The sequence below is a fragment of the Callospermophilus lateralis genome, chromosome 4 (genome assembly GCF_048772815.1).
Source record: "Callospermophilus lateralis isolate mCalLat2 chromosome 4, mCalLat2.hap1, whole genome shotgun sequence".
Lineage (NCBI taxonomy): Eukaryota > Metazoa > Chordata > Mammalia > Rodentia > Sciuridae > Callospermophilus > Callospermophilus lateralis.
Genome location: NC_135308.1, coordinates 2,758,344 through 2,781,674, shown reverse-complemented (window position 1 = coordinate 2,781,674; position 23,331 = coordinate 2,758,344). Strand labels below are relative to the sequence as shown.

General features: G+C 45.1%; 1 protein-coding gene across 1 annotated transcript in view; it reads left to right on the top strand.

Annotated features, from left to right (window-relative positions):
• Nucleotides 1-23,331, top strand: part of Csmd1 (CUB and Sushi multiple domains 1) — a 1,328,246-nt gene that overhangs the window by 771,285 nt on the left and 533,630 nt on the right. The window contains exon 7 of the mRNA XM_077109222.1: nucleotides 2,818-2,895. Coding sequence (XP_076965337.1) covers nucleotides 2,818-2,895 — 78 coding nt within the window. The remainder of the gene's footprint in view (nucleotides 1-2,817; nucleotides 2,896-23,331) is intronic.

The following is a 23,331-nucleotide window of genomic DNA, read 5'->3' as shown; positions in this document are numbered from 1 at the left end:
CCACATTTAAGAATCATTGGAATAGATGAGGATGCTGAAATCAAGCTCAATGGATGCACAACCTTTGCAATGAAATAATGTCAGAAAATTGTCCAAACCTTAAGAATGAGGTGGGAATTCAAATACAAGAGACATATAGGACTCTAAATATACAAAATCACAATAGATCCCCTCTCAGACATATGATCATGAAAATGCCCAACATACAGAATAAGGAGAGAATTTCAGAGATGCAAGAGAAAAGCAGCTGGTCACATTTAGGGGCAGACCCATTCAGATTTCAGTTGATTTCTCACGGCAGACCCTATAACCAGGAGGGCTGAGAATAATAAATACCAAGCTCTGAATGAAAATAAATGCTAACCAAGAATAACATGTCCAGCAAAATTAAGCTTCGGAACTGAAGATGAAATAGAAAAACTTCCATGATAAGCAGAAGCTAAAAGACTTCATATCCAAAACTCCCGCACTACAAAACATGCTCAATTAAATAACTGATGAAGAAGAAATGGAAAATAAGATAAAACCAGCATACGGGTGAATTATACTAGAGTAATCAAGTCTAATTTAAATATTAGAAACACATCAAAATGGAATAAAATAAACAGCACCTCTCTATAATAACACTGAACATATACCTTGATAATCTCTTTAAAAATTAAGTATGTGTTTAAAAGACAAAATGTTCTGAATTTTTTGACTCTTCTTCAAAATAAAACATGATAAAATACAAGGAGAGTTGAACAATTTGGGGGATTATATAATTCAATCTATAAATGAAGCCATTGGATACAAGCAATTCTAAACTCTGCTGTTTTAAAGTACCCTCTGATGGACATTGTTGTGAGTGTTCCCAGGAAAACCACACAGTGCTCTGTTAAGTGAAGGAATGTGGACAGTCACAGTTTCTCAGGGTGGATCCTTTTCACATTGTTTTTCTCTTAAGAATAAAAAATGCTGAAAGTCTATAAATTCCCCTCATGCTCTTGCTTCCCTCTGTTAGTCCCGTAAAATACACAGACAATGGACTCAGACTCATCTTTAAAGATGTGGCCCTTGAGACACATGGCATTTAGGTGATTTGTCAGGTCATGTGACGGGATTAAAAGGGACGATATTGTACATTTGGGACCAGGCTCTTTTGCTTATGCCAAAAAAGAAATAAGTGCAAGCCCCAAACTCTTCTGAACTCACGGGGTCACCCAAACAAGGAGGCTCAGGTGAGGAGGACAAGACTGAAGAACAGTGACCCAATGCCCCCACACGGCTCCCAGAGGCAGCAGGCAGAGGAGTGGAGGGCCGGCTCAGACTGGCCCTGGCCCTGCTGGGGCTGGTCTGGGCTGAGCGTGCCGAGCTCTACCGCCACAGCTGCAGGCACCTGTCACCCTGCTCCCCCCTGATGGCCGCTCTGTCTGGGCCACTCCCTCGTCTGTTCAACTGCCATCTTCTTCTCCAGGTCCTTTCTGTGAACTTCCTCCTTTCTGGAGTTTTTCTCCAGCGGGACTTTGAAAACAGAAAAAAAGCCATCAACATTAATACAGTCAATTGCTTTTTTTTTTTTTTTTTGACTTTAAAAATCTCACTTTTCAGGAGAGAGGAAAGAAGTGGCAGATAATCAGCTTTTACTCTATTGAGTCAGAAAGAAAAAAATAAAAGTGTCAATAGAACATCTGTAACTGCAGTGAGGATCAGAAGTCTGTGCACCACCTCAGTCTTCTGTGACGGTGGTCCGTGAATTTCATCAGATCACTGTAAACACGGCCTTTCCTGTTAGGTGTGTTGTGTCCTGACTTAGGGCCCCAGGCTCTTCCTCCGTGGGCAGCCCCTGCAGGGGGAGGAGGAGGCCCTGGGCTCTGCTGGCATGGATGTGAGCATGCGCCGTTCACGCTGGGGACCCTGGAGCAGTGGGGAGGAGGGAGTGACCTCCAGGGTGGGGGGCAGCAGTGGGAGCCCCTGGGGCTCCAGCTCTGCTCATTTTTGTTGACTAAAGTTAACGAGCTGCACTGAGGCCCCAGCGCAATCCAGAGGGTGCCCAGGTCCACAGACACACTCCGCCCTCCCAGCGCACTGGCCTCCTTCTGAAAAACCAATCAACAAAACCTGGACTCAGAGATGGAAATGGTCAGAGGGAAGGGGAGAGGAGCTGGCAGGAGCCCAGGAGGCAGCGCAGAGGGAAGGGGAGGAGGGCCTCCCCCTCCCCAGGGCTCTCCTCCCCTCCTTTCCAGCTTCCCCTTTTAAAAACAAGTCTCCCCTCTCCACTCTTCTGTACATGTCTAGATGTGTTTGGTACAAAACCTGGGACATTAGGGACCAGGCACGGGGGCCGGCTTCGTCTGCAGCGCTCAAGGGTGTATCCCTCCCAGCTGCCCATCCATCCACACGCACTTGCTAAACTTTAAGTCACTGAATGAACATGTGAATAAAGGAGTGAGCAACTTCTATTTTTATCTAAAAATTTTTGCAACATAGCAAATATAGAAAACTCTGCAATCACCGTACCTAAATTGAGAGCAATCTGCCCAAACACGCTGGTGAATGGTAATGATGTGTGGAATCTGCCATCCCTGTGGAACAGAGGTGTGGTGGCATAAGGTGAGCTGTACCCTTCTTGCTTTAACTGCCGCAGCTCCTGAGAGATGCGATCTGGCTGCATCTTTGGCCTGGCATTGATTTCCCAGGCTCTCCCGTTTCCTTTCTTGCTCTGTGTCCCATTTTTAGGGGTGAGTAGGAAGGCTGTGGCTGTTAATGTCCTGAGGACAAAGCATGTGTGTGATCCCCAAGTCTCACCTGCTAATGGTTTTATTTTCTCTTTTCCAGTGAAAAAAGCAATTGAATTGAAGTCAAGAGGAGTCAAGATGCTACCCAGCAAGGACAGCAGCCATAAAAACTCTGTGTGTAAGTTCCTTTTCTTTCTCTATGAGGATGGGGACATCAGTTAGAGGGGGGCATGGAGGTGAGAATGGAGCCGGTAATAAGTAACTTGCAAATGCTTTCCCCACCACATCTCCTCCAACTCTTCTACCTTCAGCATTGTTCTTGGGAGACGGAACAGTACTTGGTCTTGTTGGGGAAGAATGACCAATGGTTCCCCTTCCTAAAGGCACCTCAGAAGTGTCCTCCCTACACCCCACGCACATCGCCACCCTCTGAGGCTAGTCTCCCAGAGTCTCCTGAGCTTCGCCCTGGAGAGGTGCTGCTGCCCGTCCTCTTCCAGCAACCCCACACCCTGGACTGCTCTTTGGCAAATGGGAGTTGGGTCTCGTCCCTCTCCTACTGAGATGCTCTTGACCGTCCACTGCCTGGAGTGTTGAAGAATTTGGGGGCAGTGCTTTTTCCTTCCAAAGAGCAAACCAGAGCTGAAGATGGCCTCCCGCCCGTCCAGGAGCACATGTCCACACCAGCAGGCAAGTGGTGGAGCCTCCTCCACTGTCCCCCTTGCCCAGCCATCCTGGGGACCACCTCTCTTGCTGCTGTGCATTTGCTCCTTTCTCGGGGTGCCGCCATCTCTCATGGTGGCTGCAGACTCACCCTCTGCAGCCCTTTCTGTCTTCTCCAGGATGCTCTGTGGAGAGGGAGACAGAGTATTTATAATAACTATGAAAATCCATTTTATGATTGAAAGCCCTGCAGAAATGATCTCAGTTCAATGTAAGTCACATATCAAATGAAGCCCTTCTATTAAATCAATACCAGGTCCTATATCAGGTCAACTGGCTATCAGAGTGATCTGTTGGCATGACATTTAGGGAGTTTATTTATGGGAATAACTCTTCTGTCCTTATCTGGACGTGCATTGGCAAATACATAAATTACACATGTGGTTTTAGAAGGTGCTCTGTGCCGTCTCCAAACAGCACTGAAGTATTTTTGTCAGATATTAGCATTAATCAGTAAGTAAATGGCAAGCCATCTAAGACCAGCAGTGGAATAGATGGGAACATGTTACTTCTGTTTTTTAGAGGAAAAGATGGAAGTTCTGAAGCAGAGAACCAAGGGGGCAGTAGCTGTGGAAGTTCCCATCTGATTCACGTCCAAGTTCACCCCTAATAACATTGAAACGGTATCCGGTTTGCGAGGGTGGTCATGCAGATGGACCAGTGTACTTGTAAACTGTTCTGATCTGTGAAGTGCTGGGCTCCCTGCAGTTCCTACCCTTGAGGAGCCTTTCCACCCCGTGTAGAGAGAAGACTGTCCCTGGTAGGTCAACCCAGGGCGTAAGGCAGAGAAGGAATGTGGACACTTGGCCTCACTGTCCCGTGTCCCTCAGCTGACTGTGGGAGGGGCCCTGTCAGGACGTGTCCCTGCAGCGGTGAGCCTTGAGTCAGACCCGAGGGGCCCCTTCTGCCCTCAGCTCCTGTGAATTCCTTGGCGTCTTCCGAAGGCTCTTACTCGTAGTGGCACAGCCTGCGTGGATTTCCCTGGCGGATCTCATGATCTGGTTACTTACCCACAGGCGGTGCAGTGTCTCTGCCTTCAGCGTGGGCTGTGTCCTTGGTCCTGTCCTTCAGTGAGCCTCACTCTCTGGCCTTCACCCTCTGGAGTTGAGATCCGAGCACACACACCTCTTGCACAAGTTGCACGTTGGTTCCTCCAGCTGCGGGTTTGGTGAGGACATGGCCAGACATTGCTAAGAACACCTCGCACAGGTCTCGGGCCACTGTGGGCTTCCGTCCCATCTCCCTCTGCTCTTCTCTCAGAGCATTTTTCATTTCCTTGGCATGACGTCTTTGGTCTGCGCGTGTGGCCCTGTCCCTCTTAGGGGCCTCCTCAGAGCGAGGCCAGCCATGGCCCTCCCCCTGTGGACTGTGAGTCTGTGCCTCAGGATGAGCCACCCAGTGCTCACCTGGTGGACCCCTGACATGGCTGGACCACAGATGAGCAGCTCGGGAAGCAGAGCTGTGGATGGGACGGGCTGCTGGGGGCTCTCCTGGTGGCATGGCGGTGTGGTTCTTCAGCCTTCTCCTGGGCACAGTGCCCTGCCCGCAGCCCTCACCACGAGAATGGCCGGGCCGATGCTGTGCCTCCTAACTTAGGACATACACACACTCGGTAGGAGGATGGACAAGAACACTGGCTGACACTCCTGAGCCAGAGGCCTCTCCCCTGTACAGTTGAAGACAGATGCCTTCCCAGGGTCAGGATGGACCTGCCGTCCTCGGCTCAGGGGAGCTGGCAGCCTGAGTCGGGATGCAGTGCTCGGTCACCACTGTTCACGTTACACAGGACAGGATGGTCATTCTGCTCGTCAATGTGAAGCTGCATTAAAGCTGGGGAAGTCTAGCAATAAGATGTGTTTTCTCGTATGCTCCTGGGGACAATAACAACAGGACATTATGGAATAAATGCCCCAGCATTCTCTATGTTCAACGACTAGCAGTTATGTATCTGCCCTTTGTTTCTGAGGGCCGTCAATGTTTTCTACCTTGAAAACAATACCTGAGGCATAATAATGTTCGCTCCGAGTTTCCACACAGACCTCCTGTTAATGAAGGGCCATCCATCATACACTGTCTTTCATAATGGCACTCGGTGGTTCCATTGGCCTCTGGCTTTTCCCTGGCTCAGACATAATTATGTGGAAGGACAAATTTTAAAACCTGTAGCTGTTTTTAGAACCTGCTTCACAGTGAAGTCTCCACTAGCTCATGCACTTAAGGGCGTGACGGCACTGTGCAGTGTCTGGTTACCCTCTTAAGGTGGCTTCAGGGACTGGCCCACTTCTAAAGTGCACCCGGGTCGTGCTGCATGTTTCCACCGATCACTGTGTTTCTTGTCTTAGTTTTCTTATATTTTGGTGTCACTGAAGAACAGGTAAAATACTAGTGGGCAGTACTCTCTTTTTACGGAAATTATAATGTGCTTCAAAAAATAGGGCTTCCCCTCTGCCTGTCGTATGTAAACTGTTCTGATCTGTGGAATCATGTGGCTGCCTGCATGCTCACGCTGAGCTCCCGACTTCCAGCCAGGGCAGCTTCCTCCCCTCTTCACAGGCACACTGCAGACAACCCCAGTGGTGCTTACCCTTTGGAAAGCTGTGTGTGTGGGGTCCACTTCCAGAGTGGATGGGGCAGAGTGGGTTTACCGTCCTGGGCTTCACAGCCGGCCTCTGTCCTCTCCTGTTCGCCTGCCTGCCCAGGGATTTTTTAGCAGGGATCTCTGACGGGTCTTGAAGAAAGGCTGCTGCTCCCCACGGTTCAGTGCCCAGGGCTCTCTCTAGCATACCGCAGGCCTGCCCTCTCCCAGGTGTGTCCAAAGCCAGCCACTGACTCTACCCAGATCACCACCGAACCTCACTTGCTGTTGCAGCGACCACCCCACCTCTGCAGACTGTCTGCACCCGGAAGCCAGAGGGGTCTGGGTCAACTGCCAGGGAGCCTCCTCATCCCCCTGCTCCAGACCCTGAGGCTGCTGACACGGAAAGAGCCTCCCCACGTCCCACAGCCTCTCCGTTGCCCCTGCTCTGCCCACAGGCTGTGGGGCGTGGTGCAGGCCTGGGACGCTCTTTCCTCCCCTGGGAGCCACACCCCTGATTCCCTGGAGGGCCTCTCAGAGCGTGCCTCCTTGGCCTCCTGTGCCCCGTGGGCCTCTCTGGGCATCTTCCCTGAATCTCACTGCAACCTGCCCAGGGCTTCCGCCTCCCACTGTGCTCCATATTCTGATGCTCAGGGACCCTACCTGGCGTGTGTCTTGGGGGCATGGCACACACGGGACCTCTCCACTGCTGTGTAAGTCCACCCTGCCCTCTGCTGGCCGACAGGGTGCACAGCAGGTGTTGAGTAAGTGAATCTGGGGAGATGGGGTGCTGTCCTCCTATGGCGGTGGGATGACGAGGACGTTCGGGTTGTGCAGGGGAGGCCTCATTCACACGGCCACCGTCATGTGTTAAGGGAAGTCCAGGAGCTAGCAGGTCAATGGCCCTTTGCTGGAGTAACGGACGTTCTGTTGGGCCTCAGAGCCCTAGAAGTCCGTGTTGGAGTCACGTAGGTGTTTGTTCCTGGGGAGTGCTTTCTTCAGAGAGCAGCATTTGTTGAAGGTTGAGTCAAACCGGAAATTTATTCTTTCATATTTTCAGGGGAAAACCAAACACAGGAATCCATAGAGACCAGATGCCAAGCAGTCAGAGTTGCCAGGCCTCACGGGCACTCCTGAAGCCAGAGCACCTGGGGGCACCTGCTAGACATGTGCTGAGCCCTGGGTTGCGGGTCTTGTGCCTGCTGTGGGCCTCATGAGCATTCTGTGAAGGACATGGTGACTGCACAGTCCCCAGGGCAGTAGGTACAGTGGTGGAGTCACCCCAGGACCCAGGAAATGAACTGCTCTGTGTGGGTTTTCTCATTGGTGCTGACAGTCGGTAATACAGGCTCATGGCCAGCCGCATCCTGTGCTCTTGTGGGTCAGAAGACATCCATAGGAAGCTCATTGTGCTCTACACCACTGCTGCAGGAGCCTGCCTGGCACCGAGCCAAAGACAGGGGCCTGCCTGTGCTTAGGAAGGTCCCTTGCAGAACCCCAGGTGGCTGGCAGTGCTTCCCCAGTGGTGCCCGTGGACAGTGGGCCTGAGGGCTGGAGTGCAGCCATTCACTGACGTTTCATCAGGCCATAATTTCCCAGGTAACCTGATGTATTGTTGTTCTGCTATTCCTCACGTGAGCCATCTCCAATGATTAACATGATTTGCTTCACCCATCTAAAACAAATCACATTGTGTTTCATAATGATATTGTTAAAGATCCCAGGCTTGTTATTAAGTGGCCAGGGATGCCTCTAATCATCAGGGTTCCTTTTTAAAGGACATTACTGCTATCTTCGTCCTGCGTGACTTATTCGAATGGTAGTAGATTAGCGTGATTTGTCATCCTGCTTCAGAGAAAGGCTTGCCTGCCATTGCTTGGGCCAGATTCCCAGCACTGAGTGCCCCAGAACCATTGTGTAGCAGATTTCCACAGCAAGGAAAATAATTGTTACACTACCCTCTAACAGTTGTACAAAAGTTCAATAAAACAAGAGGGATAATTATCCAATCTCCTTTGCTCTGCAAAATATAATAACAGGGAGCTTTGCAGTTGTTACAGACCCTTGTTTTCTTAACAAAGATCCATGCCCATGCAGCACTGGCATGCTAGATTGGGTCTATTGCTTCATAAATCAGGAGGAGAATTATGCAGTTGCTAAAGAGGCTTCTGCCACTGCAGGAGCTGGAAGATCTTGCTGAGGAAAGAGCTGCTGTCAGGACACACTGGGGAGAGAGCAGCCTCCCTCTGAACTGAAGCAGAGCTGAGGGCTCCATCCAGGGTCCAGCACGCCATTGACTAAATGATTCTAAAAACAAGCAGGAGAAAAGGATCTGTTAAGATACGTCAAACAAGATACAGCCCAATTGGTCCCAGATGGTTAGATTGACTTGCAACCCTGGCAGAAGTACATTGCTCTTTAAATTTCTTCAGCATGCAGTCCTAGGACGGAGCTGACCAAGGGGAACAACTCGCTGTGCACTCTTTGGTTTCAAGTCATGGACGGGGAAGAACCCAGGGATCATGCAGACCTGGAAGAGCTTGGTGGATCTCAGCATTTCCAGGACTTGCTTTTTCGAAGCTTGATGTGCCATCTGAGTTTTCATTTGGTACTATAAAATAATATAATCTACTCTCCCACATGTTCAGTGGGAAACACTGGGAATCTCCGGAAGACGGAGGATTATGGTCTTGGGGTGTCAATGCAATCCAAGCATTCCAAGCCCTCAGAGGAGGGAACTGCTCTGTTTTGGTAACTAAATCATCTTATATGATCACATTTTTATTAGTGAGTAACTTCAATCAGAAGCAGTAAAGACTAATATAATTAATCGTTGAGCCCCTTTATCAATTAAATTAAATCTTTTCATTTTATACACAAAAAAACTAAGATAAATTAATTAGTCTGAATATTAATATAGATAAAAACATTGGATTTAAAGAATCAAGAAATACTGATCAAGGAAACTTGAGAAAAAAACGCACATTTCTTAAGCCCCATCATATACTTAGAGCATATTATAAAGTTGTAAAGAGGAAACCGAAACGTTTGACCAAAGGTGATCAGGCAGATTATCTGTAGTTGATTTTAACGACAGAGTGAGTCCCATGATATGGAAAACACAGGGCAGGCTTAGATTGAGGAGAGGAGCCTCGGGAAGTTCTTGCCATCCAGGTCCTGCTGGGTCTAAGCCAGCCTTCAGGTGCTGGGCTGGAGAACCAGCACCCGCCAACCACGGGTGACCCGCTCAAAGACTGTGACCTGTCCTGTGCCCCACATGTGAGACCAACTGTGAATTCAAAACATTTTAAATGATGACCAAACTCTTGGTTTCACTTTTCATTTTGAAATTGTTACTGGTTCCCAGGGATTTGCAAAAAAGTTTCAGGGCACCCTTGTGACTTTTACCCAGTTTCCCTGGTGGCCCCAACTTGTCTAATGACAAAACAGATCAAAGTTGAAAAATTGACATTGGAACCATCTGCACGGATTTCTAAGGTCTATGCTCACTTTTAAGATTTGTACTCGCTCTGGGTGTGTGTGTGTGTGTGTGTGTGAGTGTGTTTAACTGCAGCTGCGCCATATGCACAGACTCTTGTGTCCTCCACTTCAGACAAGACCCTGGGCTCCATCTACAGGGTCCCCTGATGCAGTCCTCTTTGTAGACACATTCCTCCTTCACCAGAGGTGACCACTAATCCATTCTCCATCTGTATTTTTTTATGACTTCAAGGATGACATATGAATAGAATCATGTACTATGTGATTTGGGGGATTGGCTCTGTCACTCGGTGTGACTCCTTTGAGGTCCATCTGAGTCATTCCATGCATCCAAACCTCCCTCCTTTGGCTGGGCTGATGCCATGGGCCATGGTCTGTTTCATCATTGACCCACTGGCTGGTGTTGGGATTGGCCGCAGTTTGGGGGTGATTATGAATAAATCTGCTATAAATATTTATGTACAAGATTTTGTGTCTTCATTTCTCCTAGATAGATGCCTAGGAGTTTCATTGCTGGTTCATATGATAATTGCATGTTTAATTTTGTAATTACTAAACTGGTTTCCAAGAGGTGTACTGTTTTACATTTCAACCAGTAAGGTAGGCATAATCTAGTTTCTCAACATCCTCACCAGCAGTTGGTGTTATCACAATTGTTTTTCCATTTTGGTTGTTTTGATAGGTGGATAGTAGGTGATGGTCTTAATCTGGATTTTCTTAATGACTCAAGAGGAAAGAGCACCTCATGTGCTAACTTGCATGCATTTATCTTCCCAGTGAAAGGTTTATTCACATATTTTGAGCACTTTCTATTTTGATTTTTTCTTGTTGATTTTTTGAACATTCTTTGTATAATCTAGATATAAACTCTTTCTCAGATGTATGGTGTGCAGATCTTTTCTCTCAAACTGCAGATTGTCTGTGCACATTCTATGAAGGGTCTTTTGAAGAAAGAACCTCTTATTTAGTTGATAGATTTCAATCTTAAAACACACATACACACACACACACACACACACACACACACAGAGCTTCTGGCTTCTCTTAGAAGGAGCAGGACTTACCAACACAGGGCCCACAGTCACACATGGCATCAGAAGGGATGGATGGAAGAAGAGCGTGGCCACAGGGCCAGGACCCGGGCCTAGGGGACAGCAGTTGTTTCCACTCACAGCCCCAATGCTGCAGTGGATAGGGCTGCTGAAACTCAGTCAATCTGTTTTCATGGAGCTCAAATAAATGGTGTTAATCCAGAAACAAGAGAATTTGAACTGTCACCTCTGAAGTGTAACTCAGATGATGAGGAGCAAAGCAAAGGTCTTTTAAACATTCCTACTCATATTTTTCAGTATCCTTGGTCTTTAATTTCTAGTTTGGTCCTGTACTTGGGGACTAAGGCAGACAGCTCACTTTCCCTTACTGACTTTGTTGTTTTATCTGCAAAATGGAACAGTCCTGATAAAAGTCATCATGGATATATAATGATGATTTTAATTTTTAAAAGTGCTCACTTTTTTAAACATTCTGTTCAAATTAGTTATCATATTAATTAGATTAAACTAGATCATTTAGTTACAATGATTATTTATTTTGTTTGCTCATATCCCTGGAGTTCCATGCATTTACGTGATTTTCACAAAGAAAAAAACAAATAGGAGTGCTCAGTGGTAGAAGAAAAACAAGTCTTCTTTTACGATATGTGAAATTATGTGGCAAGTCAAGGAGATCAGCTAAGATTAGCACATTGAATAATTAGTGAAGTGCTTTGGAGATGGAAAATACCAGGTTTTATAAGCACTACATATTACAATTATTAGAATTCTTCTAAGGAGTTCAATTTTCTTGTTTAAATTGCCTATTTCATAGATTGAACTGTCAATTTGAAAAGCACATAAAATAACATAACTGTATGATATTCAAATAAGATACTTTTATTGTATATCTTGGAAAATCATAGCTTTAAGTAAAAATTCAAGTTGAGTAACATGTTACATCCCACTGAGAAATCCTCACAGCTTGTTCACGCAAAGGGACGCAGGTCAGGTCTTGCACAATTCTCTGTCGACCTCTGTCATTGGGAACAATGATCTTGGATTTTTAATTTCACTTTTTTGGAAGAGCTAATTTGTGCTTAATTTTTTAAATGATTGAAAATAATTAAAAGATACTAAATGCACTAAGTGAATATATATTGTATAAAAAATACATAAGTAATTTTTACAATGTTACAAAAAGTACCATTGTAAGTCAAAGAAGTGTTTACTGATCAATCTCTCACCTAAATCCAGTATATTATGTGTTGAATACATGCAGAAAGGGGTTTGACTATCATCAACCAAACTGCCATTTGTCTTAGTTTTAGCCACAATTTACTAGCATCCATCAGAAAATTATCTATTCATTTTTGACCTAACTTTACTTTGCATTACATGCTCCTTACTTTACAATCCTATATTTAAACTAAGTGCTGTTCAATGAACACTCCCATTTCTATTTTTACTCCCCTTTGCAATGCAAATGACAAACTAAAATCTCTTCTCTTGATGATCTTTGTAAAGTATATGAAAAAATTTCTTGAGTACTTTCATTCATCAAAATAATAATTTTCTTTTATCTGCTTGAAAACCAGTGAACAAATATTCTATGTTCATTCTCTTCTGTATCTGTGATAAACCTAATTATTTTAAGATAAAACTAGGTTTTTACTTCTCATGATTTTTGCATTAATATTCAATCTAGGGAGAGGATTAATTGGAGTGCAATTTATTAAAGTGAGGCTTAGTGTACAGGAAAATTTGAGCAATTCTTTTTATTTTTTGTTATTCAGCATTTCTTACGGGAAGTTAAGTATTTTTGGTTAAAGACATCAATTTGCAAATTTTTCATGAGAGCACCACAGTTTTAATTGGATTAATACCCTTGCTCACGTTTCAGGACTACAGATTTCCCTGTGTCTATAAGGTAAATGGTTTCTGCTTGCGTTCTTTTAGTTTTGCTCCCCTGACCCCTGTTCTTCATTTATTTAATTAATGAACTTTATTTCAAGAGTAGTTTTAAGCTCACAGTGTGGAGAGTGGAGAGTGCAGGGAGTTCCGGAAGGCACGTCTCCTCTGGTGCACACCACCTACCCACGGTCAATGTGCCCACCTAAGCAGTACCTTTGCCACAGCTGATGAACCTTCATTGACACATCCTCATGGTCCAAGTCTACACTTTGTATTAGGATTCACTTTGGGTCTCACACATTTTGTGGCTTTGGATGAATGTATGCTGTCCTGTGTCCACCATCACAGTGTCCTTCAGAGTTCTTCAATGTCCTGAAGTCCTCTGCTCTGCCTCTTCTTCCCTTGCTCCCTGGAGTCCTGGTCTTTCACTTCTCCATGGTTTGGGCTGTTCTAGAACGTCATGTGGCTGGGAGATTGTCTTCTTTGGCTTAGCAATGGACATTCACATTTCCTCCGTCTTACGTGGCATTACAGCCCGTCTCGGTTTTGATTGCTAAATAATCCTCCGCTGTGCAGATGTGCTAGTACCATGTCTCCCCGTCTGTTCACCTACCAAGAGGCATCTTCATTGCTTCCGAGTTTGGGCAATTATGAGTAAAGCTGCTCCTGAATCTCCACGTACAGGTTTTTGTGTACACACAAATTTTCAACTCCTGTGGAATGACTGCTCCATTACATGGCAAGAGGATGTTTGTGAGAAGCTATTCCAGAGTGGCTGTGTGTTCTGCACACCTAGAGGGCGAGGCAGCCTGTTGCTGCACACAGACCCAGGATCTGGCGTCGGGGTCTGGATTTGGGCCAGGCTAAAGGGTGGTGGCATCTCACGGGTATTTAAATTGCCGATGCCCTTGTGGTGTGTGCTGTTGGGCATCTTTCCTTATGCTTGAGGACTGTCTGTGTGTCATCTCTGGCAAGTGAAGGTCCAGGTCTTTTGCCCATTTTTAGTTATATTCTTCTTCACCACTGAGTCTTGAAACTTCTTTGCCTGGTTTTGATAACAGATATGTGTTTTTCAAATATTTTCTTCTTTTCCTTGGCTTATATTCTCATTCTCTTTACTATGTCTGTTGCAGAACTGGTTTTTAACTTAACTAAGTCCAGCTTGTCATTTTTTTTATCTGGATTATATCTTAGTTGCTGTATCGGAAAGGTCATCACCAAATCCAGGGTCATGTAGGTTTTCTGTGATGTTTTTTTGCAAGTTTTATGTTTCACCTTTAGGTCTGTGATCAATTCTGATTGGTTCCCTCAGTTGGGGGCCTATTGGGGCAGGCTCTACATCTTGGTAAACAGTAATCCTCAGGGAACCGTCTTCAACTTCCCAGACTCACTCAAAATTGGCCTCCTAGATCCAACCTGACTCGATTTACCTATCTACACTGCCTGTCCATTTCTGGCTTTATTCCCCGCCTAATTTTAGAAACTTTATTGCTGTGTGGAGAAGGGGCGATGGCTTGTTCTGGCTGCTTCAGAGCTGAAAAGGGGTGTCGAACATGAGGGGGCTTGAAGACGTGGGGGGGCGACGTGGGGGACGTGAGTTCCCTTTTAGAGGTCAGTTCCATTTGAGGTCTGGTTGGGGAAAAGCAGGTTGTCATCTGGGGATGGGTGCTTCTATGAGAGAAACAAAAACCATGAGTACTGAATAAATGTTGAGCAGCTGGATCACGTCACTGTACAGAAGTTCCCTCACCAGGCTTTAACATCCCCAGTTACCAGGACTGTAAACATAACATTTAACTTTTAGGGTTACAGATGTCCTTCCCCTTAAGATACAGTTTAATAATTTAATGTCATTTGATCTTGCAAAATCCTTTTACTAGTATGACCTCTGTGTCTAATAGAGAAACCTTTAATTCTGTTACTTAGGGCTGGATAATCACACTAGCAAACACCATGCCTACCTGGGTGGGTTAGGAATATCTGTGGGCCTTAAACTGAAACTACTCTGGCAGTTTCTTTTGATAGTTATCAGGCATTTCTGTCTAAGGATCTCTTTTGCAGCCTCCAGTTTACTTATTCTTGGAAGTTACATTTAACTATTATTATTATTTAAAATGCCCAGGAATAGCTGTGTTTTGGTTTTAACTGTCTTTGCTAGGTGTTTAAGATGAAGTAGTCAAACTGACTTTTGTTTCTATCTATTGTTAACAGTCAGCTGAGTTTCCCTGGGAGTCCTGGGGGAACTTTACAGCAGCTTCTCAGTTCTGCTAGTGCCATTTGCGCTAGGATGGGTCCAGGCCTTGCTTAACCATGTGGCTTCCCTCGGAAGCATCAGGGATGTCTCTCTTTTCTGATGACCCTCCTCTTCACAGCAAATGCACTGATTGGCTTTCTGTCCTCCAGCGGTCTCATTAATCTCCCTGATCGGGAGGTTATGTGGCCCAGAGTTGCAAAGCTCTTTGGAGAAGTCCCCTGTTCCCTGGATTCAGACTGACTCAGAGGGCAAGAGCCAAATATTGGTTTTCTTGGCCCTTTTAATTTAACTTTAATTTTAAAACTTAATCTTAAACATCCAGCAAATAAGATTCAACAGCCTTACATTAAGAGTACTGGGCTTTAATGTCTATCTCTCTATCCTGTAGGTGATAACTCATTATCTGAAATTAACCCAGGTTGTGTGTTCTTAAATCAGTACCTCTGCAAAACATTAACAGGCAATCTTTAGACCATTTATAAGAAAACTACAAGATAAAATTATCAAGAGTAAAAATATATTTAGTTCATGTAATAGCTACCTTGAATTTTGGCAGAGTTATACATTATATCCCCTGTTTGAGATCCTAGTAATCTTGACAAAAACCAACTTTTGGACACAACCTTAAATGTACTGAAATCTGGCCTACTTCTTTTGTAGTTGTGAGATGGGACACAGAGCCTTATCTCAGGTAAGGTGGGCTTCTTCTTAAATCTTAAGTACTATAGTTTTGAAGCTCATCTTTGCTTTTTAGACATCATTTTACAAAGCCTATATAAATTGTTGCTCAAGTTCACATGAATATTAGCTAACACAATATAATATCACTTCTAAAACATGAATTAAAGAAAGGCTGAAAGCTTTTAACATTTTGTAGAAAAGTAGCAAAGTATTTTTGTGTTTTACAATAAAACTTTCACACAGATTAGGCTCTCATTAACTTAAAAATACATTTAAATTGTATCTCAGTGTAAAAAGTAACATAGAACTTTACATATCTTATTGATAACAAGTCCAGTTATAGAACACAAATGATATAAATAAATCTCCGACATGTTTTTTTAAGCCTAAAATTACCATACAACTTTAGAACACCAGCTTGATATAATGCTCTTTTGAAGCTTCTACCTTACAGACTTGTATACCTGGAAGATATGAACACATTAATAGCACCACAATTACATTGATGTTTTTATATTAACCAAGTTTAGCTTTTAAAGAAATAACATTACAATATTGAAAAACAGCAGTTGTTGTTTAACCATAGTTGTATAATTTTTAATTTTTTAAAGATTACTTGTTCAAAAAACTTACACATATAACCAATTTATATAGACCTTTTTTATCACTTACTTAAACCCTCTTATTTACTTAATCATAGAGACTCTCTTATCCAGAAACACATTTTCCCTCTATTAAATCCATACCTAGAACCTTTTAGTTTCTCTTTTCCATCTGTTAACCTTCTTTTTGTTAACATTTTGAAAAAAATATACATATAAATTTCTGAATTTAGGCAGATTATTTCATAGACATCAACATTTTATTAGTTTTATTTTTGAATACCTAGAAAAACTTATAAGCTTAATTTTAAAGACATCTTTACTTTTATCTGTTTACCTAATTTAAATTGAACCATTTGAATCACGTGAATCAAAGATATTTGGATCCATTTTTTTTTAATTTTTCATGAGCGCTACTCATATATCTGCCAGTTGTCATATAATTGCATGATATATGGACATATACATACAGACATACAACACATCACACAAGTGTGCACACATACACAAGGCCTTGTAGTTTTTCTCAGGTGAAATCTCCATTGCAATGTTTAAAAACTCCACAGTTGATCAAAAATAGAACTGATCAGAAAAACATTAACTTGTCTGTGGGATCAAAATCATGAGCTCAAAAAAACAGAATTAAGAGAAAGCAAGAGTCCTAGAAAAGAAATGACTGGCCGGTTATTGGTAAACACCACACAATTTACTCTTTGGTTTGGTCTAGTTTGAGTTCCCATAAAAAGACACTTTTACTCTTTTTTTTTCCCCTTGGGCCTCAGTTCAGTCTTCTACTGAGCTCCAGGCTTTTTCTATTTGCATATCAACTTAAGTCCTGGCTGAGGTCTGGAAGGAACTGGGAAAACTGGAATTCTGAGCAGAAACCTCATGCCTAAGGCATTTTAACCACACGTCATAATTTCCAGGTTTGGATGTTGAAAATTATGATACAAGTTTAAGATATAATTCACAAAATTTTATACCTCTATATCTTCCTACACTAGAAAAACTTGCTCACACAAAACTGAAAATAGGATCTCTACCATCAGAAGAAATTTCTTTAGGATCATTAAGCCACTTTCTTTGTTCTGAATTCCTAAGGTATTAAGTTGTATTAAGTCACCTGAAAAAATTTTAAAAGAGAACCACACACTACCATGTATATCCAAAATTAAGCTTTGAAAATTTTCAAGACTGTTACTATTCAATGTCATTTTAATAAGTCAGACCAACATCCCAATCCAACACTTTCTTTTCCTGAATCTTACACACTGAGGGGAACAGATATCATATCATGATTTATTATCCTTGCCCAAGTTAATGTACTGGTACACCTAGTGAAATCTTTTCAGGCTACCCAGTTCAAAAATTGATGAAAAAATAAAACTAAATGATTGGGAGTTACTTGCCAACTTGGAAGTAGAGTTCTTTAATTTTCCTCCTAAGTATTTAAGTTTTCTAGCATGAATTATCTGAAATCGCAAACTAAACAATTACCTGAACCCAACTTTTAACTGCAAGATTGTGCAATGCTTTAGAAACCTATTCAGATATCAGATTGTTACAATAAAAAGTCATCTTTTAGATACACATTCAGCCAAGATCATCCCCAAGAAACAATCAATAATATCAACACATTACTGCATTCATTGACCCTTTTTTAAGTAGCAGAGGTGGAGTAATCTTACAGTGCAGGTAAGGAAGAGGGAGTTCCCCAAAGCGAAATGGCTTTGGCACCTGCTGGGAGTCTCTCAGTCCCCCTTTTTACTTACAGGATTAGTTCCTCTGGTTTGGTCCAACCCCAGGCACCAGGCACTCTCCATATCTCCTAACTTTCCAGTAGTCAGCTCCCAAAAAGTTAATCCTCCGCTTGCAGTTGTTTGAGTGCTAGGTTCCCCAAGAAGGCAGAGTGGGGGCTCCTCTAAAGTCCCCTCTGGGGTGCCAAAATTTGTGACTGAAAATTTAGTTCCTGCTCTTGAAGCCAATTAATGCCAATTTAATAATGAGGACAGGGTTTTGAGAAAAGTTAAAGCGAGATATCAAAGTTCTTAGACTCCAACAGGCATTTCCCTCTGCAGTGGGTGCACTCAAGCCAACTGCAGGAAGAAAAGGAAACACTGCTTCCCTAATCTCGCTTAACAAAGGGGAGTAAAGTTTATCAAAGTTCTTTAAAACACAGCTAAAAGGGGTGTAAAAGGTGAGAACAGAAAAGCTGGTGGTTCTATTGACTTTGGTCCCTTACAGGAGAAGCACACTAGGGACAATTTAGGCTAAAATTTAGCTAAAGTGACCTCCACACCTCTAAGGCAGATTGGAACTTGGGACTCTGCATCTGTCCAAAGTAAAACGATGCCATCACACTTAACAGAGACACAGACAAAGACACACAGAGACAGAGATTCCCTCTTCAGATTGTCAAAAAAACGAAAGTGGGTGCTGGCCCCAAGCCAACTGGGGTCTTCCCTTCAGACAAACGGATTGGGGGAGCATCCCCCTCAGATTGGGTCTGACGACCCCAGACGGGAGATTAGTTCTCTTGCCAGGGTGTTGGGGTGGAGACGGACAGGACAATAGAAACAAACACACATAACACAAAATTTGCAGCACAGCCACAGAATTTGCAGCGCGTCATGGATTGCTACCCAGAAACTAAAGGCACAGGCGGACCGCGGATCCGTCAGCTACAAAATACTTTACCAAATACTTCACAAAATACTTTACTACAGGCAATCCACTCAGAACCCAGAAAGGGGCTGGGGACGTATCCCACAAACCCCGTCGGCTGCCCTTCGGTGTGTTCACCTGGACCTTTTGCAGACCTCACAACACAAAACCAGTACCTGCATGCAACCAAAGTACAGAATCTTACACATCGGCAATGCCTTTACTTATCGGCTGGGTTTTCATCACCTCTCGATCGGGGTGTCTGGGTAGGCTTATTAGGGGGATCCCAGACGAGCCCCCATATGTTATGCTCAAATTCAGGATCCCCAAAGACCACCAGAGACCCAAGTTCGATGTAAGCAGCAAAGAGGTGTTTATTGAGAGCTAGCTCGGTCCTCCACGCACACACACAGCAACTGGTGACGCTGACAGACCCCGAGCCCAGGGTTTGTAGCAGTTTTATACATTCTTTGGAGAAGGCAGGGACTTCACATACATCATAGCATCCCTTAGCAAATCATCACACACCTCGGGAAAATCAAATAACAACTCTAACACATGATCAGCACATTTACTGGTGGGAACAAGTTGGGTAGGGGTGATTGGTCAGTACAAAAGGGGTATTTGTTTGAACTGATTGGTTTAAGCCAAGAGGGGTGTACATGCTGAACTACATGGTTTCCCAACTTGTTATCAACCACCATAAACTGGGAGGGTCATCTGGCATCCCAGGTATTTCCCTGTCTCATGCTGATTGGTGGCTGCTAGGGGACTGCTATGGATCCCCACCTAGCCTGACTGAGTCAGGGACACCTGGCGCAGCAGATCTCTCCTGTTATTTGTAGATAAACAACTTAGCAGGGTGGGAATGTGCTTAGGAGTGCTCTGTGGGTCTTTCCAAGGACAAAGGTGATGTCCCTTCCTTGGACAGGCTTTGCTGTGAGATAGAGGCTGGTTTTTCAATGGACCACACAACCTGCCCACTTAGAGTGCACATTCTGTGGCGTTAGTAGAGTCCCACCTCAGCACAACCATCACCTCAGAAAGAAACCTGTAACTTCAGCCCCTGCCCCACCTGAGGTATGGCCCATTCCCTGTCTCTATAGACTTTCCTACTCAGGTGACCACAGGTGTCTTTGTGGCTGGCTACTGTCACTTCACAGAAAGCTCTGAGGTGAGTTCTTGGTGAGGCCTCATTGCCTGCCCCCTTTGTTCCTGCCCAGGGCCGTCTGCCTTGCTGTGCTGTGGCTTCCAGTGGGCAGCCCCCGCGTGGGTATGGGAAAGACTCTCCTTCCTGGGGGTCCCAGCATAGTACTGGCAAAACTCTGCCTCACCCTCTTGGGTCCTGGCCAACCTGATGGATGAACGGGAGGGAAAACACCTCTATCAGCACAAGATCTGGAGCCCGGAGCCCGAGAAGGGCAGGGAGATCCGAAGAGCAGTTGGAGTCTGTCACTTATAATCAAAAGCACACAAAGATCAGTGAGCTGGGTGAGGAGCAGGCGTGTGCACGTGGGCTGGGGCAGGGGCACTCGGTCAGAGGGAGAAGGAGCTGGGAAGATAAGGCTCCTTGGAGGAGGTTTGTTGGCAGATTTCCTGGGCCTCCATGTCCTGCACTGAGGATAAGCCATACCAGCTCCTCCAGGTACAGACAAGGTGTCCTGCACATGGGAATTTTACCCCACTTTTAAGAAAAGAATGGCATCAGCATGCTCTTCCTGCAGCTGTTGTTATCAAAGGCCTTTATCAGCATATTTGGGGTTGCATGCTCTTAACCAGCAGGCACAGTGACTCCCTTGCTCCAGCATGGAAGCCGACTTCAAGGCCGTGGTGTCCGGTCCCCCTGCTGCCTCTCAAGGAGAGGGCTTGGGCAGTGCTTTTGAGCTGGCCTTGCAAAGCCCATTATCCATGGAGCCAGCCACTCTAACAGGGCCACACTCTGACTTGACAGAAACAGCCCAGGCTTCACTTCAAATGGTAATTTGATGTGGCTTAGTGAGAGTCAAGGAATGTGTGCGGTGGAAAAGACAATTAGGCTGCGGAGTCATTAAACTCAATGGCATTGGGTACAATCAGCCCTGAGGCCACTTTGTTTTGTGTCACTATTTTTGGTATGTGCCAAGAACAATGGTTTCACGTTTGCAATTTGGGATCAGATCTTAACAATAATGTAAGTGTTGCTGAAACAGGACATCAGAGGGATCACTCCCCAATCCACCCACGCACTTCTATAAGGAACCCAGCAAATTGGTTTGTAATGAGTAGAGAGTGTTTCCCCTTGAAGTGAGCAAGTGGTCCTGTGGCGGAGCGCTCCAGTCTCAGCTCCTCAGGGCCACAGTCAAGTTGCTGGCCACACTTTGTTCCAAAGGCCCTTTGTCAGTCAGTGCTTCTGTGTTCTCCTCATTGCTGCACAATGCCAGCAGAGACTTTGGAACTGCAGTAAGCTGTGTAAGCCTGGGGAACGTGGAAGGTGCTCTGGTGGGAATGCTGGGGCTGGCAGAGTGACCCGCAGCTGTCCGAAGGGGTGAGCAGGTGGCGCTGCAGCAGTGCCTGGGGATGTTTCCTTTGGTTTAAAATAACTTTCACAAAGTGCTAAAACGCCCCCCTTTTGAAGGCGCACTGACAGGTCACCCGTCAGCCCCAGGGGAAAGGTGGATTCTCACTCTAATCCCCCACAGGAAGAGTCTGGCACAGTTTAGTGTAATTGCTTTAGAAGGAAGTGGCCGTGGTGGTGCCGAGTGCCACCCAGAATAAACAGCTCCCTTGTGACTCTCTGAAGAAGAGAACGAGAACAAAGGAAAGAACTGTCGTAGAGGCTCCATCCCTCTTCCAGGTCCACAGGCCGTCCCGGGATCACTGAAGATGTCATTAACTATTGACAGGTGCTTTGGAGACAGCACAGAGCTGGTGGAGATGTCCAGCAGGCTCACCCCCTGCACTTGTGGTCCCCCAGCACCTCCAAGCTTCTCTGCCAAGACCTGAGGATTCCAGGAAGAAAGAGATGGATTAAGCATTGTTCTGAGTTACAGAATTTCACTGGCATCCAGTGACTTCCACATCATCTGCTAGTTTTACAAACACATATGTGTTTGGGATAGACATTGGCATTTGCATTTTACAAAGTTTAGTGTTTTCTTCTTAAAGACAAACTTCCAGAACAAAATAATTGAGTTTACCCAGCCCCAGGCCCAAGATCCCTAAATATAAGCAGCTATAGGATCCCCTTAACAATGTGGCTCCAAGCCAAGGTGGGCCACGGAGCTGAAGCTCCGTCCACCTGCGGCACCCCCAACCCCTGGAGCTGCTTCCTAGCTCCATCACTGTGGCATGCATGGGGGCCTCCCTTGCTCCTTTTACTTTTTCTTGGGATGGAACCCAGGACCTCTTGTGTGGTGTACTAGGTAAGCACTCTGCCACTGAGCTTCATCCCAGCCCTTTTTATTTTATACTTTATTTTGTGAGGGGACTCCCTAAGTGTTCAAAATCATCCTTAAAACTGGATCCTCCTGCGTTTTCCTCCAGAGCAGCCAAGAGGACCCCACCTCTGCTGCTCCTTCTGTGACTCTTTTGACCCATTGCCTGTTCCTGCCCACCTGTCACAGTGTTGCTGCAGGTGGCTTCCTACCTACCTGATCCTGGCGGATGTGTCTTCTAATAGCAGAGGTAAAAGTTGTGTATCTATTCAAGAAGCACTTTTAAATAGTTCTAGGTCACTGTCTTATATAAACAGCTTGAACTGAAACTTTTCAAGGACAGAAATACCCTATGCACTTTTCAGGGGTATTCTTACACATTATGTGTATAATGCCATGTGCCCATTTCATCATCTCAGGCTTGGCAGAAATGTGGTTGATCCCCGTGCGCTCACATGTGCGTGCTTCTCAGCCCTCCACCGGGGCCAGCCTTCTCAGCCAGCAGGTTTCCTGCATAGTGTCTGACTCTCATGGATTGGGAGGGCCTCTGGACTATGAGTGTGTGGTTAAGGTGTATGGGTTTCTGAGACACAAAGGTTTTCAGGCATTTTTTAAATATTTAATCTGATAAAAAAGTGAAACATATCTGTAGGATTAGCACTAGGTTTACTGGGTGCCTGCAATGTGCCAATCATGGCATGTGGGTACATGATGCCGTCCACTGTTTGAGATCAGTCCTGCCACACAGGACCACCTCCACTGCCATTTCAGGCTAGAACTCTGTCCCTAGGGACTTGCCCCAGGGCCACAAAGCTGGGGAGTAGTGCTCAGGGCAGGGCCTAACTCTGACTCTAGCCTTCCTGTTTATGGCAGGACTTGATGCAGGGTGGATCGAGAAGGAGGGGCTGAGGGGTCAAGCACAAGACATGAAATATCCCAGGTGGAGCTAGGCCATGGAAACCAAGTGTGCCCCCCTGTGAGTGTGAGAAGACAAGCACCCTAGGAGAAATCTCTTCTAGAACTCACGCCGAGGTTTCTTGCTGGTTCTGAAGATACATCAAATACACACACACACACACACACACACGTACATATATATATGACCCTGTCTTAAAATAGAGATTTGCATGCTATAATCTTCAATTACTAATTAATAATAATGTGAGTCTGTGCCTCTGATGCCCAGCACTGCCACGGTGATAGGGTAGCAAGCAGGATGAGAAAGGTCCCCTCACCAGGTATCCTTGCCTGGAAGATGG